Raw genomic sequence first — 13632 nt, forward strand, 5'->3', positions numbered from 1 at the left:
TGACAATGAGATGTTGTCAAGGGTAATATTTTGAAAAAATTGTAAACATAATATAGCATGACTTAACCTTCTTAGTTCAACCATGTTCTAGCAGGTCTTGCGGCAGAGCATGTATGAACTTGAAATTTTTTTTGGAAAAAATAGGCTGCTGGGCAAGTCTAGAAGAGAAAGTAAGTAGAGACCTAATACAAATGTGCACCAAAAAGTCGATAACAAAAATCGATTATTTCTCTAATGGATTAGTACAGAATAGAGTAAGTGTCGGCGTCAAGCCGCCACACATATTTTCAGACTCCTCCGTGAATTTTGTCTTCCATACTGGTAGTCACTGTGAAAATATGCGCGCAAAATTGAAATTTATGTTGGAAAAAATAGGCTGCTGGGCAAGTCTAGAAGAGAAAGTAACTAGAGACCTAATACAAATGTGCACCAAAAAGTCGATAACAAAAATCGATTATTTCTCTAATGGATTAGTACAGAATAGAGTAAGTGTCGGCGTCAAGCCGCCACACATATTTTCAGACTCCTCCGTGAATTTTGTCTTCCATACTGGTAGTCACTGTGAAAAAATGCGCGCATAATTAACATTTTTCAATATTCCTCGATATTTTAAAAAATCTGATTTCCAGCTTTATTGTTACTAATTTCTGCTGCATTAAACTTCAACCGCCAACAAGTCGAAATCGCAGCTGTCCATCGCCGATAGCCATACATTTTATGGGACACCGCCGTCGTCGAGGAATCGTTCGGCTTCATTATCTGCTCCACTCCCAGTGCCCTATTCGAATATTATTTAGTACCAATCGGACAAACAAGTCCAACAAATCTTCACCCACAATTAATTAAATAGTTAATAATTAATAGTTGATATTTAATTTTGTTTTTCGATTCTCTTACAAATTTATTACAAATAGCAAGTAAGTAAAATACAATTAAGGAAATAATATAAATTGCAATAAAAGCGTTCTTTGTGCCTTCAAGTATTAAAGTTTTACTGGTGATGTGTAGAGAAAACAGAAAACATAAATAAAGAAGGGTTGCTGCTTATTTAATTAATTGAAAATTATTCATTTCAACAACAGAATAGTGTTAATTTGGAACAAAGGAGTTCTTATGAAATGCGATTTTCAGAAGAAAAAATGATTTATGTTTTATTGGCCATTTGTATATATTCCCGGCATGTTTTTGGATATTCAACTACATATTATATATCCCAGGTTTCGAACGTTATTGCTCATATTGTTTTCACCATATATGGTTTAATCATCGAAATTGTTGAATACGACGACATGTAAGTAATGTTAAACATCTTTTGCGAATACAAAAAAGACGACAGACACAGCTCGAAGCAAAGAAACTGCTCATTGCCAGAGTGCGCCAGTGAATTGAAGTTATGACTCACTGAGCTAAAACGGTTGTATTTGTAACAGGGTCGATCACTTGGATGAGAGTGTGTGTGTGTTCGTGTTTTGTTGACACAGATTGCTGATAATTTTCCGAAAATTGTTTACTATTTTTGGTAAATTCACTTAAATGGTTCTTGGGTGCTATACACCACTAAGTGCAATAGCATTCGGCTTACGTATGCAACCGTAAACAATCGCATACACAGATATGGAAATCGTTTTAGAACTATTTGAAGGCTCTTTCAATACCGTATAACTACTTTGCTTCTGAATAGATCTAAAAAGCGCATTCCGTTTTCGATTTTACATTTTTAAAGAGAATTCAATGAAAATAAAGAAGTGGGTTTACACTAAAAAGCAGAGGCATTACGTTGAACTCACTGACAATACTAAAAATATTAAATTAATTTCCTAATCGCATCTATTAGCATCCATGTTCCTTCTAGATCTAGTAGATACTATCAGTAATTGTACACCGATTTTCATCGCACGAATCATTCAATTGGTGAGCCTCTTAGGAGTCATAAAAAGGATCTCCATTCATCACTTCAACAGTAGGCTTGGAAATATTGGACTGAATAAGATGAAAACAAATGAAACGATGATTACAACATGCGTTGTGTTACCTTTTTATCAGATTGTGGCGTCGTGAAGAATGAATATAGACTCAATCATGCCATTCAATTACAATTTATTTTACATATATTACATTGTATCTGGCAACCGCACTCACAACGCAAAATATCTTATTTTCCTCACAGAGTGTGAGTGCAAGCAGTCGCAGACTGTTAACAGTCTGGTGGGATAGTCATGGATTAAATAACCGAGTGATAATGACTGGCCACCTTAGGGTAAAGGAAAATTTTTATATAAAAGTATGTAAATTCAATCGTATTTCACTTTAAACTTTAGATACCAGTAAGACCGTCTGGATAATGCAGTTAAAATATATCAAAAACCCATACCAAAACGGGAACCTCTATGGACACTTTTATACTTCAAGGATTGTCATCTATCAAATCTTCTAAAATACCAGATTGGAAACAACTATGTGCGTAAATGTGACTAGGATTATCAAAATACCGAATAGCGGTGGGTATCGTTATATGTGCGCTATAGAAAAACGTGACAAATCCGCGAAAAGATGTGGCAAAAATCGTCAAAATACCGTTATATGGGGACTATTCCAAAAAGTTGACCTATACATACAACTTTTCGCCACCGGTGCTAGAACCCATTACGACCAACAACTACCATTTTCTTGACAAATCCGTAAAAAATGTGGAAAAATCGTTAAAACGTGGACCTTTACATATAATGTTTCGCCACCGAAGCTAGAACCCATTATGACCAACAAATACCAATTTTTATACAGATCCTTGAAATAATTTGGCAAAACTAATCAAAATACCGAATATCGGGTGGTACCGTTATATGGGGGCCATACCAAAACGTGGGCCTATACATACAATGTCTCGCCACACGAACTGGAAACCATTATGATCTACAAATACCAATTTTTAGACAAATCCGTGGAAAATGTGGCAAAAATCGTTAAAATACCGAATATCAGGAGTTACCGGTTTATGGGGACTATACCCAAACGTGTACCGATGTATTTCATTTTCAATACCAACCATCCTAGGCACAATACAAATTGTTCTGCTGACGCTCTTCGTCAAATAATGTGGGCTGTATCGTGATTTCAACAGACAGACGGACGGATATCGGTTAATCAGATTAGAATTTTATGCTGATTATGAATATATATACTTTATGTGGTATATGACGAATATTTAGGGATGTTACAAACGGAATGACAAAGTTAATATACCCTCCTTTCCAAAGTGGAGGGTGTAAAAAAAAACAAAATGAATGCTTATTTTTCTCCATTTCATTGCACTCAAGCAAAGGGGCGATAACAATTTTAGTCGACAGTAGCCGCTATAGCTAAATGCTTTCCAATTAACCTCCTACTATGGATTTTTAATTGTTATATCTATGATACTCTAGGTGTAGTCTTTATCTCTATCATATTTTTTATCTGCTAATAGGCGTTCGTGAGATGATCTCATGGAATATGTTTTTCGAATTGCCAGATACTCACCGTTTCGAGCATATCAAACAATGTAGTTGTCCTATTGTGGACCGTTGTGCTAATGGCCGTATTGTTTTTCAAATATTGAAGTAAATATTTGATGTTTCACCAACGTAGGTACGCGTTTCACTCCCATTTGGTTTACTAATTCTATCAATAGAATAGTGTGCTGCAATTTCAGTTACTCTCACATATTAGCCTTCATATTAATTTTCAATATTCAATTTTTAATATGTCGATCTTTTTATAACTATATTTTTAGATCAAACATGTCTTCTCGCAAAACTGCCGGTCGCCGTGCCACAACCAAGAAGCGTGCCCAACGTGCCACTTCTAATGTGTTCGCCATGTTTGACCAAGCTCAAATTGCTGAATTCAAAGAAGCCTTCAACATGATCGACCAAAATCGTGATGGCTTTGTTGAGAAAGAGGATTTACACGATATGCTGGCGTCGCTGGGCAAAAATCCAACGGATGAGTACCTTGAAGCAATGATGAACGAAGCGCCTGGTCCCATTAATTTCACAATGTTCCTAACTTTGTTTGGCGAACGATTACAAGGCACAGATCCAGAAGATGTTATTAAAAATGCCTTTGGTTGTTTCGATGAAGAAAATACTGGTGTAATTCCCGAAGATCGTTTGCGTGAACTTCTCACAACAATGGGAGATCGTTTTACAGACGAAGATGTAGGCTTTATTACTACTTTAGTTCCATATTATATTATGTATTAATTGAATGTCAACATTTTCAGGTCGATGAAATGTATCGTGAAGCTCCAATTAAGGGTGGTCTCTTCGATTATATCGAATTTACCAGAATTCTGAAACATGGTGCCAAAGACAAGGACGAACAATAAGGACAGCATACACGATAAAGACACATTCCCCTCCGTAATGTTATTGTGCTTAACTGTAACACCTACAGTTAAAGTCATAACAATGTCATTACAGAAAATCTCCATTATCATATAAATTCTTTATTTTGTGCCGTTTTATTTAATAATGTTTCTAAATCTGATTCAGTTTCATTAGCATTAGTCCCATGTAAAGGGTCCACTATTCCCCATTGTATATCCGATCAAATATGAAATAACAATATACGATTAACTAACCCTTTTGCAATACACTCGATGATTTGTTGTTATCAGTTTTCTTGGTACTTAACGTTTGCTAATTTTGTGTTTATAGTTTCGAATTGCCATTGCAAACAATCATTAATATCACTTTTATAAGTATTAATATGAACATCATTTTAATTCAATAAATATTTTACATACATTTATAAAATAAAAAATTGTTGTAAACTGAATCGCCGATTATGAGAATGCAATCAAAGGCATAAATATGTAAAGATTTGACAAAATGCATTTTGAGAAAATGGTTTGTGGCTACAATATGTAGAGTAACAGCTTATGACGGAGGCATGTCAATAGTGAAAATACAATTTTAGAGCCACATGGCAAATAAAATAAAAAATGAACCAAAAATATCGACTAAATATTGAATATTGAGTAAAGGCCAAAATCACACAAAATCAAACATTGGTGAACCTGGATACTTCTATGTCTTTGATGCATTAATTCGATCATAAAAAACAAAACTTGTTACTTTTTGAAAGAAGAAAGCCCATTTGTACCCTACAACACTATGTGTTGTCCAAAGAGAGGACATGATTCTCGAGGCAACATAGTCTCTCTCATATTAAATAGGCCGTGGTATACACTAAACGTTAACTTATTACTGTCATAAGTTTGCAACACACCGACCCGCAAAATTGATAAAAGCTTTTCTATATATGTATTTTTTCCAGAACAAAAAAAGATCGCACAGGAGATGAATTCAGGGCTTAGTCTTTTTTGCTGTGAAATCCATGAAAGAGGAAGAAAACACAAAATAATATGTCATGCATCTTAAATTTCGATGTAAAAAATATAGTTTTCTACGTGTTTTTAATTTAAAGGTTTGCCTTACCGTGTCAATTTGTAAATACATATTGAGAAAAACTCAGGTGAAACAGGGTGAAATAAAAAACTGCAACAAAGTCAAACGCCATAATTTTTACATTTTTTTAAATTTTATTTAATTAAAGCAAAAAATGTCGGAAATAGCAACAAATTTTAGAATAAGTTTAGATTTGTTCGAATTGGTCACCTTTGGCACGAATTATGGCCTTCAAACGGCCAATGAAACCGTCACACGGTTCCCGAATGTTACTCTGCAGTATTTTGGCCCACTCCCAGCGAAGCGCTTGCTTGAGGTGATCGACAGCTTGGTATTTTTTAGTGCCAAAATACTCCAGACACAATAGTCCAATGGATTGGTATCCGGAGATTTTGGTGGCCATTGTGTGCTGGAAATGAAGCGAGGAACCTCATTTTGTAACCATTCATGGGTGGCGCGTGTTGAGTGCGATGGTGCTGAGCCTGTTGGAATGTCCAAGGTCTGCGGCCAAAATGTTTGCGTGCCCAAGGCTTTAATACACCCTCCAGAATATTTTCGCGATAATAATTCGCTAATAATTAATACGAGCGGAGAGTGACCATATGGCGACCCACACTATCACCATGGCCGGCGTTTGAGTTCTGGTGGCCAACCGAAGGTGCACATTTTCAGCTGACCTCTTTGGCAAGTACACACGACCATTTTGTTAGTTTACAAACTGCTGCACAACGAATGTTTTCTCATCGGAGAAAACCAAATTCGGCAGTTCACCACTGTCGGCCAAGCGGAGCAACTCTTTAGCTCTTTTGAGTCGATTTTCTTTCTGCTCCCTGTATGTATGTTTTTTCTCTTAGATATACTTTCTCCTAAATTAACGCATTGCATTTGTTATTATTAATTTGAAGTTACAAGACTCTAACACTTACCCTGAAATGTTTTCCAAATTTAATCATTCTACCCTACCTTGTAATTCTTGTACCATGGATACACCTTGCTATAATTATTTCAATAAAGAAAGTGTAACAGGAGGCGAATTCAGGCATTTGTCTTATCTTGCTGTCCAAAATTTCGATTTATGTTTTCAAATGTGTCTGCAAGAATTGGCATATTTCACTTATTAAAGTTTTCAAATTACAGAAAGTGGGTGGAGCCGTTATATGGGGACCATACCAAAATGAGAATCTATATAGACCATTTTCAATGAATCCGGGGTCTATAGGAAAGAGTAAACCTATAAAGAAAAAGAAAAGACTCTAAATACCAAATGTGCGAATTGTGCCTAAAATCATCAAAATACCGAATGCGTGTGCTATTCGAAAACATGGACCGATTTATTTGCAAGAACACAATGCTAATTATTGTGCCAAATTTCAAAACTCTACGTCCAAAGTTGTGTGATTTCAACATATAGACGGTCATGAATATATAACTTTATGAGAACTCCGACGAATGTTTAGACGTGTGGAGGGTCTAAAAAAGTATCAAAATCCAAAGGAAAGTTGAATTAAAGTAAAAAATTTAATTATTTGTAAAATATTGCGGTTAAACTTTTTCGCTGATTTTCGACTATAACCAATTTGGCAGTGTACAACTCAGATGATGTGGTGTTGCAACGCACAAACGATCTATAAATTGCCTGCCCTTAAGTTCAGTTTCATAGTTCGCCATCTTGTCTTGTGTTGTAAATGGATTAAGGTTCTGAGGCAGTGATGTTGTTGTCTAGTAGACCGTACATTGCCAACATCGATTACATATAGTTATTTAAGATCTGACAAATAAAATTATGGAAATTCCTGCATTTATAGGGTTACAGAATCTCATTCCGAATGTGTACAAAAACAGTTTTTATGAAGTGTTCATATTAAGACACAACACAATTTGGCAGTGAAATTTCAATTTTACCATTTCAAAGTCGTATTAGAAAAAATAAAACGCAAATATATTTTTTATGTAAAAATACAAATTTTATTAAAAGCATCTCAACAGGCCCATCGATCGTATTTTACTCCTCGCATGTAATAAGTCCAGTCTTTTATTCTACGATTACCCTTTGGAACATGCGGTTAGAACATGACATGAGGCAGCCATATTTGTGATTGGTGTCCAAGAATGGCATGGAGGAGTTGACAATGTATCATTAACGTGAATTGAAATTGAAGTCACGTACATATTGCAATAAACATCAGTGGCGATTTATGGTCGCTCTCCATGCAAACACTAGCAAGCAGACAAAAGCTACATCTTTAACAGTGAAAAGATGAGGGTGGACACAATGAGAAAAAGACATGCTGTTTTTTTTATAAAATTTTGTATGAAAATGTTATTTGTTTTTCGATATATAAATATGTGTATGTACGCAAATTATAAATGCTTTTACAAAGTAAAGTATGTCTTTCAGTAATATTAGATATTAGGAATGAGTAAAAATACGTCATCCAGTACTGCAGTGTGAGTGGTGAAGTGCTACTGGAACGGCCGTTGAGTTTTGCTACAGCACCTGCGCTGCGGCAATCATCATTTACGCAAGCGCAGATATGACGAATTAATGATGGAGACGACGTTGGTGACTTAACCTCTCTTTTCTTCCTCGATGATCTCCTTGGTTGGCAAGGGATTCTTCTCACATGTCTCGGTATGTTTCAGCTTTTTGGAATCGAAATTCTCAATGCCTGCAATGAAATCGTTCTTCTCCTTTTCTTTTTCGATGGCTAAAAAAAAGAAGAGGTCGAATTAGAAATCTTATGTTTCAAAACAAAAATGCACTAAAATATGATGTGTGTATGTATGAGTGCTTGAACAATAATAATAACATGTCGAATGAAATAGAAAATTTTGCCATTAAAGGAACAGACACCATTCGTTTATGGTTGTTTTTTTAATGGAAATAACAACTACATTCGACAACAAAAACAACGGCTACAGTCGTTGTGTTTCTTGCCAAATTTGGCATTTATTTACGAGATATTTACCAGCCAACACTTAATATGGTAATATCTCCTCACTCAATATTTGTAATTAGTCATTGTAGACTATCGCGGCGACACTCGCCGAGAGCATTGACGCTCCACCAAACATGCCCATTCGATTCGTTTAGATTTAAAATTCAATGATTTGTGCCTAAAATATTGCTTGTTTGTTATAACAACACATACTTTTTGAGGTCAAGAGCATTTTTGCTTTGCATTGGCAGTGTAGTGGCGGCGTCAGAAACAAATTGTCAAACACAAATACAATCCAAATACGTCGTAAGTTTGAAATTCTTACCTTCTTTGTCTGGCAAGGGATTCTTCTCTTGCGTTTCGGTATGTTTCAAGTTGGATGGATTAAAGGACTCAATGCCAGCAAACAAAGACTTTTGAGTCTTTTCAGCGGCTACATCTACAGAAGAAGATTGAACAAAATTAATATTTTGAAATTTTGGCTAAATAATAGTAACTCACCCTCGGCTGTAGGTAAAATGATTTTTTCCTGAGTATTAGCATTCTTCAATTTTTCAGTGTCGAAGCTTTCAAGCTGGCTTTTGAGGTTTTCAGCAACTTTTGGAAGATCTTTAAGAGCAGGTGCAGCCATTTTTATTTATATAACTGAAAAGAAATGTTTGAATAGAAGACAATTGAGCAAATTTTCAAAAGCAAATCCGTGACAACTGAAATGTTTATTTATAGTTTTTGTCGCTTAAACGCAACAATGCAAATGCCTGCTCCTATCCCCATCCTCCTCTTTGGATAATTCGCATAGTCATGCATTCATATACATCATCATGGGTACATATTTACACGTTTAGATTTTCGCTACAAATGATGAGTGACAACGAAGAAAACAACAGTTGTGTATGCAATTAAAATGTGGATAAATGAAGGGAAAATTTAATAAATAAAAGGACGCTTGTTTAGATCAATCAAATCAATTTCAATTCTTCGGTATTTAATTGATGTGTAATATTGCTCTGATTTAAACAAAAAACAACTGTAAACGTGCAGAAAATAACAATGCCCACGCCACTTGCCAATTATAATTGGAATGTGAAAATCTGTCTACTGTATGACATCAACACTTGTCGTTAAATACTGCACCCACAGTTTTCGATTCTGTGATGAAAATTTGAATGCCGACAGTGCTTTTCCAACATTAATGATTAAAATATGATGTTGTACGTTAAACCTAAAAATTATATATATATATAGCGTATCATTACCACAATAATATAGAAAGGTCCCAAATCTTTTTTCATTTGAATCGCCTTCCTGTTGTTTTATATATTAATACAAAGTTAGCGAAATCTACGCGTTGTAACTTCTTTTTAAGATAAGTTTCTGTTTTTTTCTATTTACTGAAATCTGTCATTTCTTATAAAGAGCTGAGAATGCATCTCAAAAAGCTTAACAACTTATGAAGCTTTGTACCTATAAACGTTATATCCTCTTTAGTTGCTACAACATAAAAAAATAATTAAAAATTTAGCGGAAATAAACTAGGTTCAAAAGTAAAAGAGAGAACCCGAAAGGCCGTATATTATTAATTCAATCCGATAAGGAAATATCGTCATCGGAGTCATTGAAATTATGACTGGTTGGCTTAATATTGTTCAATTTATATTTACAATTCAAACTCAACAAATTGCATTCACAGATTTATTTTTTGAAAGTTTTTGGAAAAGAAATTTTATTATTTTTTTGAACTTCCGCCAATGGAACATCAAAAAAGTTATCTAGCAACATTTCGTATTGCTAGAATAATTTTTTACTCGAACCTGAAAACGACATGATTTATTACAATGATGCGTGGTGTCCGACATCATTTTTAAATTCAATGAATAACATATCTGGACTTTCAAAACGCTATATTTTCACTTGTCTCTTAACCTTTGCTATATCTTTGAAAACATTTGTCCACTTTGGTTTCACTTTAAAGCAGCATTGGTATCAGTAAGGTAATAATGCCGCGCCCATGTCTGCCACACTAAGGAACACATACAAGGGTGTGATTCAACATAAACTGCTTGTGGGCACTAAAGATAAAAGGGTGGTCAAATATTTGTTTATAAATTCCAAATATGATATTTAATACATCGCACTCAATGATAATTTTTAAAAATTGCAATGAATCAAATTTCCATTTTCATTCACTGTTAATTTAATATTTCCATACAATACTATTAGTGTTTGACTTAAAATGATAAATCCTGACAGTAACTCCATACAGATCGCCAAAAAAAAAGTTTTTCGATTTGTAACACTTACTTTATTTATTAATTGTTTTATTTGCTGGTTTGTGTATTTTTTCAAAATTATTTTTTTTGTTTTTTTTTTTTTTTGCAATTGCGGGAGGCGCGTCGTTATTATTGAAAATCTTTTTGTGGAATTTTATGTATCCAAAAAATCTAAACGAAACAACAGCTAACCGGCGAATGAACAAAGTATGAAGTCAACCAACGAATGAGCAACTCAACCACATGAAACAAAGAAGAAAGTAATGGTAAATACAAAAACACCACCGAGGCGGCGACAACAACGGGGGAGAAAGAGCAAAAAAGAATAAAATAAAAAAAAACTTCGATGTTTCATACTTTCTTAATCATCTTATCGCCTTTACATATATTTCTCCACTGTCTACCACAAATGTGCTTTAAACACATTATTACAGACATATATATGTGCGTCTACATATATACTGGGAGCATGTATAGTCACAGCTCGTTACTCCTCCTCCGCCTTCGCCACCACAACCAACAACCTCCCATAATATGCATTTCGGTTATGACAAAATTGAAATACAGTCGAAATCCATGTATCTTCTACAAAATATTATGATTCATGGTATGTACAAAAACATAACGAACATGTGAAAGACTTGGGCTTTTGGTGTTGTTGTTGTTGTTTTAAATACACATTGTTCTCAAGTCCTCCACAACAGGGCAGTTTATTTTAGGAATAAGGAGTTTCGATTGAGCACTCAAGAAACAAAGAGGGTGTGGAGGAATAAAAGTGAATGAATATTTATGTATTGTATGTAGGTATACAGGAAATAGAGTACTGCTCCCCCTTTATAAGGGAGCATGCCTTAAACAAACCAGCACACTTACACACCCGCAATGCCACTAGGGAATCTCCTCCTCAAAACATTACAAAAGTAATATTTAAAATTTGCAACTAAATGGTATTTATATATTGGGATTGTTATTAGAGAACAATATTGTTTCCCAATAATAAATAAAATGAATATTTACATTGATTATCGCTCATTTGTTACTTGGACAAAGAATGATTGAAACCATCGAACGGATATTCAATATATTACCTCCTTCGCATAATAAATGAAGAGTGTTGAAAAATGGAAAGTATTGCTTTATGCATTCTTAATATGTGCCGGTAAAAATTCTCTTATATACAGTGTATGTAGACACAACAAGCCACTGAGGTAGATAATACAACTGCCCATGTATACCCATACATATTTGTACATACATATTTATAGTGAATGTTGCAACAACATTGCCGGTCGCAGAAACGCCACAGCGACCAATGTCAAGGGAACACAAACAGAATGGGGTTGATGTTGTGACCATAACCACCGCCCAACGGCTAAAAATCAACATAATAACGTTCTGTAAATGAAATTTAAACAAGGACGCGAGATGTTGCTGTTGGTTATTTGCTACAGCACTTTCTTGATGAAATGTTCTAAAGTGAAATGAGCGATTATTCATATTAATTTTTTTTATATTTACAAAAATGGAGTAGTACATAAAAAAATATTAACTATTGTTTTCAAACATATGTGTTTTTATCCTACATATCTAAATGGGATTTTTTTCGTCAAATAAATCATATGTTATGTGACTAATAACAGTGTTCTCAAATCTAATAAAGAAAACTAGATCAAACAAAAACACAATATTTAAAAATATATTGTGGTTTTAAGGCATAATTTTCAAATTAATCATAATGATACGCCAACAAATGAAATATATCAATGACACTCTTTTTCATTGTTCTATTTTATATAGCCATGGTCATTTAAACAACAACTTCAGACCCATATCCAAACTCTTTGAAATTAGAAATCGGAAACAACAAAATGAAGAACCGAAAAAATCAATCTTTCCTAAAATGTCAACGACTCTTTATCTTTTATTATTTAAGAAGACGACTCACACGGTGATTGGAATGACAAAATTTATTCTTTGTTATAATAAACAAATTTAGCATTCTCGAAACATTTTTTAAATTTAATACAACATTTATTGGTCAAAACTTTGAAATCTTCTATATGTTGGTTCTATATGTAAATGACTTTTAAAATTCGATTCCAAGTTAAATAAACTATATTTAGAAATTTAATTTGGATTAAGACGGACTTTTGTCTCGAGAATAATTAGTTCGTAGCAGGAGAAACGTGAAAAATTACATACGAATAGATTCCCCGTGAATTATGCATTCCGATTTTTTTCTTTTCGAATGTGAAAAATGTCAATGACGTCACAAATCTAAAAACATATTTTAGTGTTTAAAAGCCAGCAGGGAATATATTTCTTTAAAATTCCGCAAATAAGTGGAGTAAGTACATCAGAAGCTTGAAGTCATGGCTAGGCATATTTTGTGACATTTCATAAAGGGATAACAGAGCCGCACTAAAATCCTGCCGTCATTTCCCCTTATAATTTGACATTAATATGCCTAGCCAAGACTTCAAGCTTTTTATGTACTTCCACCCTCATAGCATCGGGTTATAATATCACTGAAATAATCTGAACACCGTTTCAGAAATTAATGAAAATACACAAGAAAACCAAATATGCGAACTATTTACGACATTCGTGACCATTCTCAATATACCCTCAAATCATTCCCACAATGACAAAGAACACGACCCGACCCGAATTCTCCTCTTTAATCCCCATACAGTTGACAAATTTCTACAAATATTGATATCAGTATTTCTTATCGAATATGAAGACACATCCAGAAAAGTCTTTGTTCATTAGCTTCGCCCAAATGCAAAAAAAATAGCCTTCCTTTATTATTTACCTGTTTAGGTAGCAAATGCAATGTTGGACTTTTATGTTGTTGAGAATTTTGAATATCAACTGGGTACACATGTTTATCTAATCAATGGCTATATTATTTAGCAATTGATTAAATATACAATTGATTCATTTAACTTACGAAGCGCAATTGCAGTAATA

General features: G+C 34.1%; 2 protein-coding genes across 4 annotated transcripts; one reads left to right on the forward strand and one right to left on the reverse strand.

Annotated features, from left to right (window-relative positions):
• The first annotated feature begins 553 nt into the window (after positions 1 to 553).
• LOC131800817 (myosin regulatory light chain sqh) lies at positions 554 to 4800 on the forward strand. Of its 2 annotated transcripts, none has more exons than XM_059118544.1 (3): positions 554 to 917; positions 3767 to 4193; positions 4259 to 4800. In XM_059118544.1, the coding sequence occupies exons 2-3, from the start codon at positions 3774 to 3776 to the stop codon at positions 4361 to 4363; spliced, it is 525 nt and encodes a 174-aa protein (XP_058974527.1). In that variant the 5' UTR covers positions 554 to 917; positions 3767 to 3773; the 3' UTR covers positions 4364 to 4800. The 2 variants fall into 2 exon arrangements, with proteins under 2 accessions (XP_058974527.1, XP_058974526.1); XM_059118543.1 differs by lacking the exon at positions 554 to 917 and adding an exon at positions 3590 to 3621.
• A 2589-nt stretch (positions 4801 to 7389) lies between these two features.
• On the reverse strand, positions 7390 to 10855 carry THY (thymosin). Of its 2 annotated transcripts, XM_020035332.2 has the most exons (4): positions 10688 to 10855; positions 8888 to 9031; positions 8712 to 8825; positions 7390 to 8155 (listed from the first exon to the last, which is right to left on the reverse strand). In XM_020035332.2, exons 2-4 carry the CDS (start codon positions 9015 to 9017, stop codon positions 8016 to 8018), a joined length of 384 nt encoding a protein of 127 aa, XP_019890891.1. In that variant the 5' UTR covers positions 9018 to 9031; positions 10688 to 10855; the 3' UTR covers positions 7390 to 8015. The 2 variants fall into 2 exon arrangements, with proteins under 2 accessions (XP_019890891.1, NP_001289027.1); NM_001302098.1 differs by lacking the exon at positions 10688 to 10855 and having other exon boundaries at positions 8016 to 8155; positions 8888 to 9017.
• Between the last annotated feature and the right edge of the window lie 2777 nt (positions 10856 to 13632).

This window comes from Musca domestica, unplaced genomic scaffold (assembly GCF_030504385.1).
Source record: "Musca domestica strain aabys unplaced genomic scaffold, Musca_domestica.polishedcontigs.V.1.1 13, whole genome shotgun sequence".
In the NCBI taxonomy this organism is placed as follows: Eukaryota; Metazoa; Arthropoda; class Insecta; order Diptera; family Muscidae; genus Musca; species Musca domestica.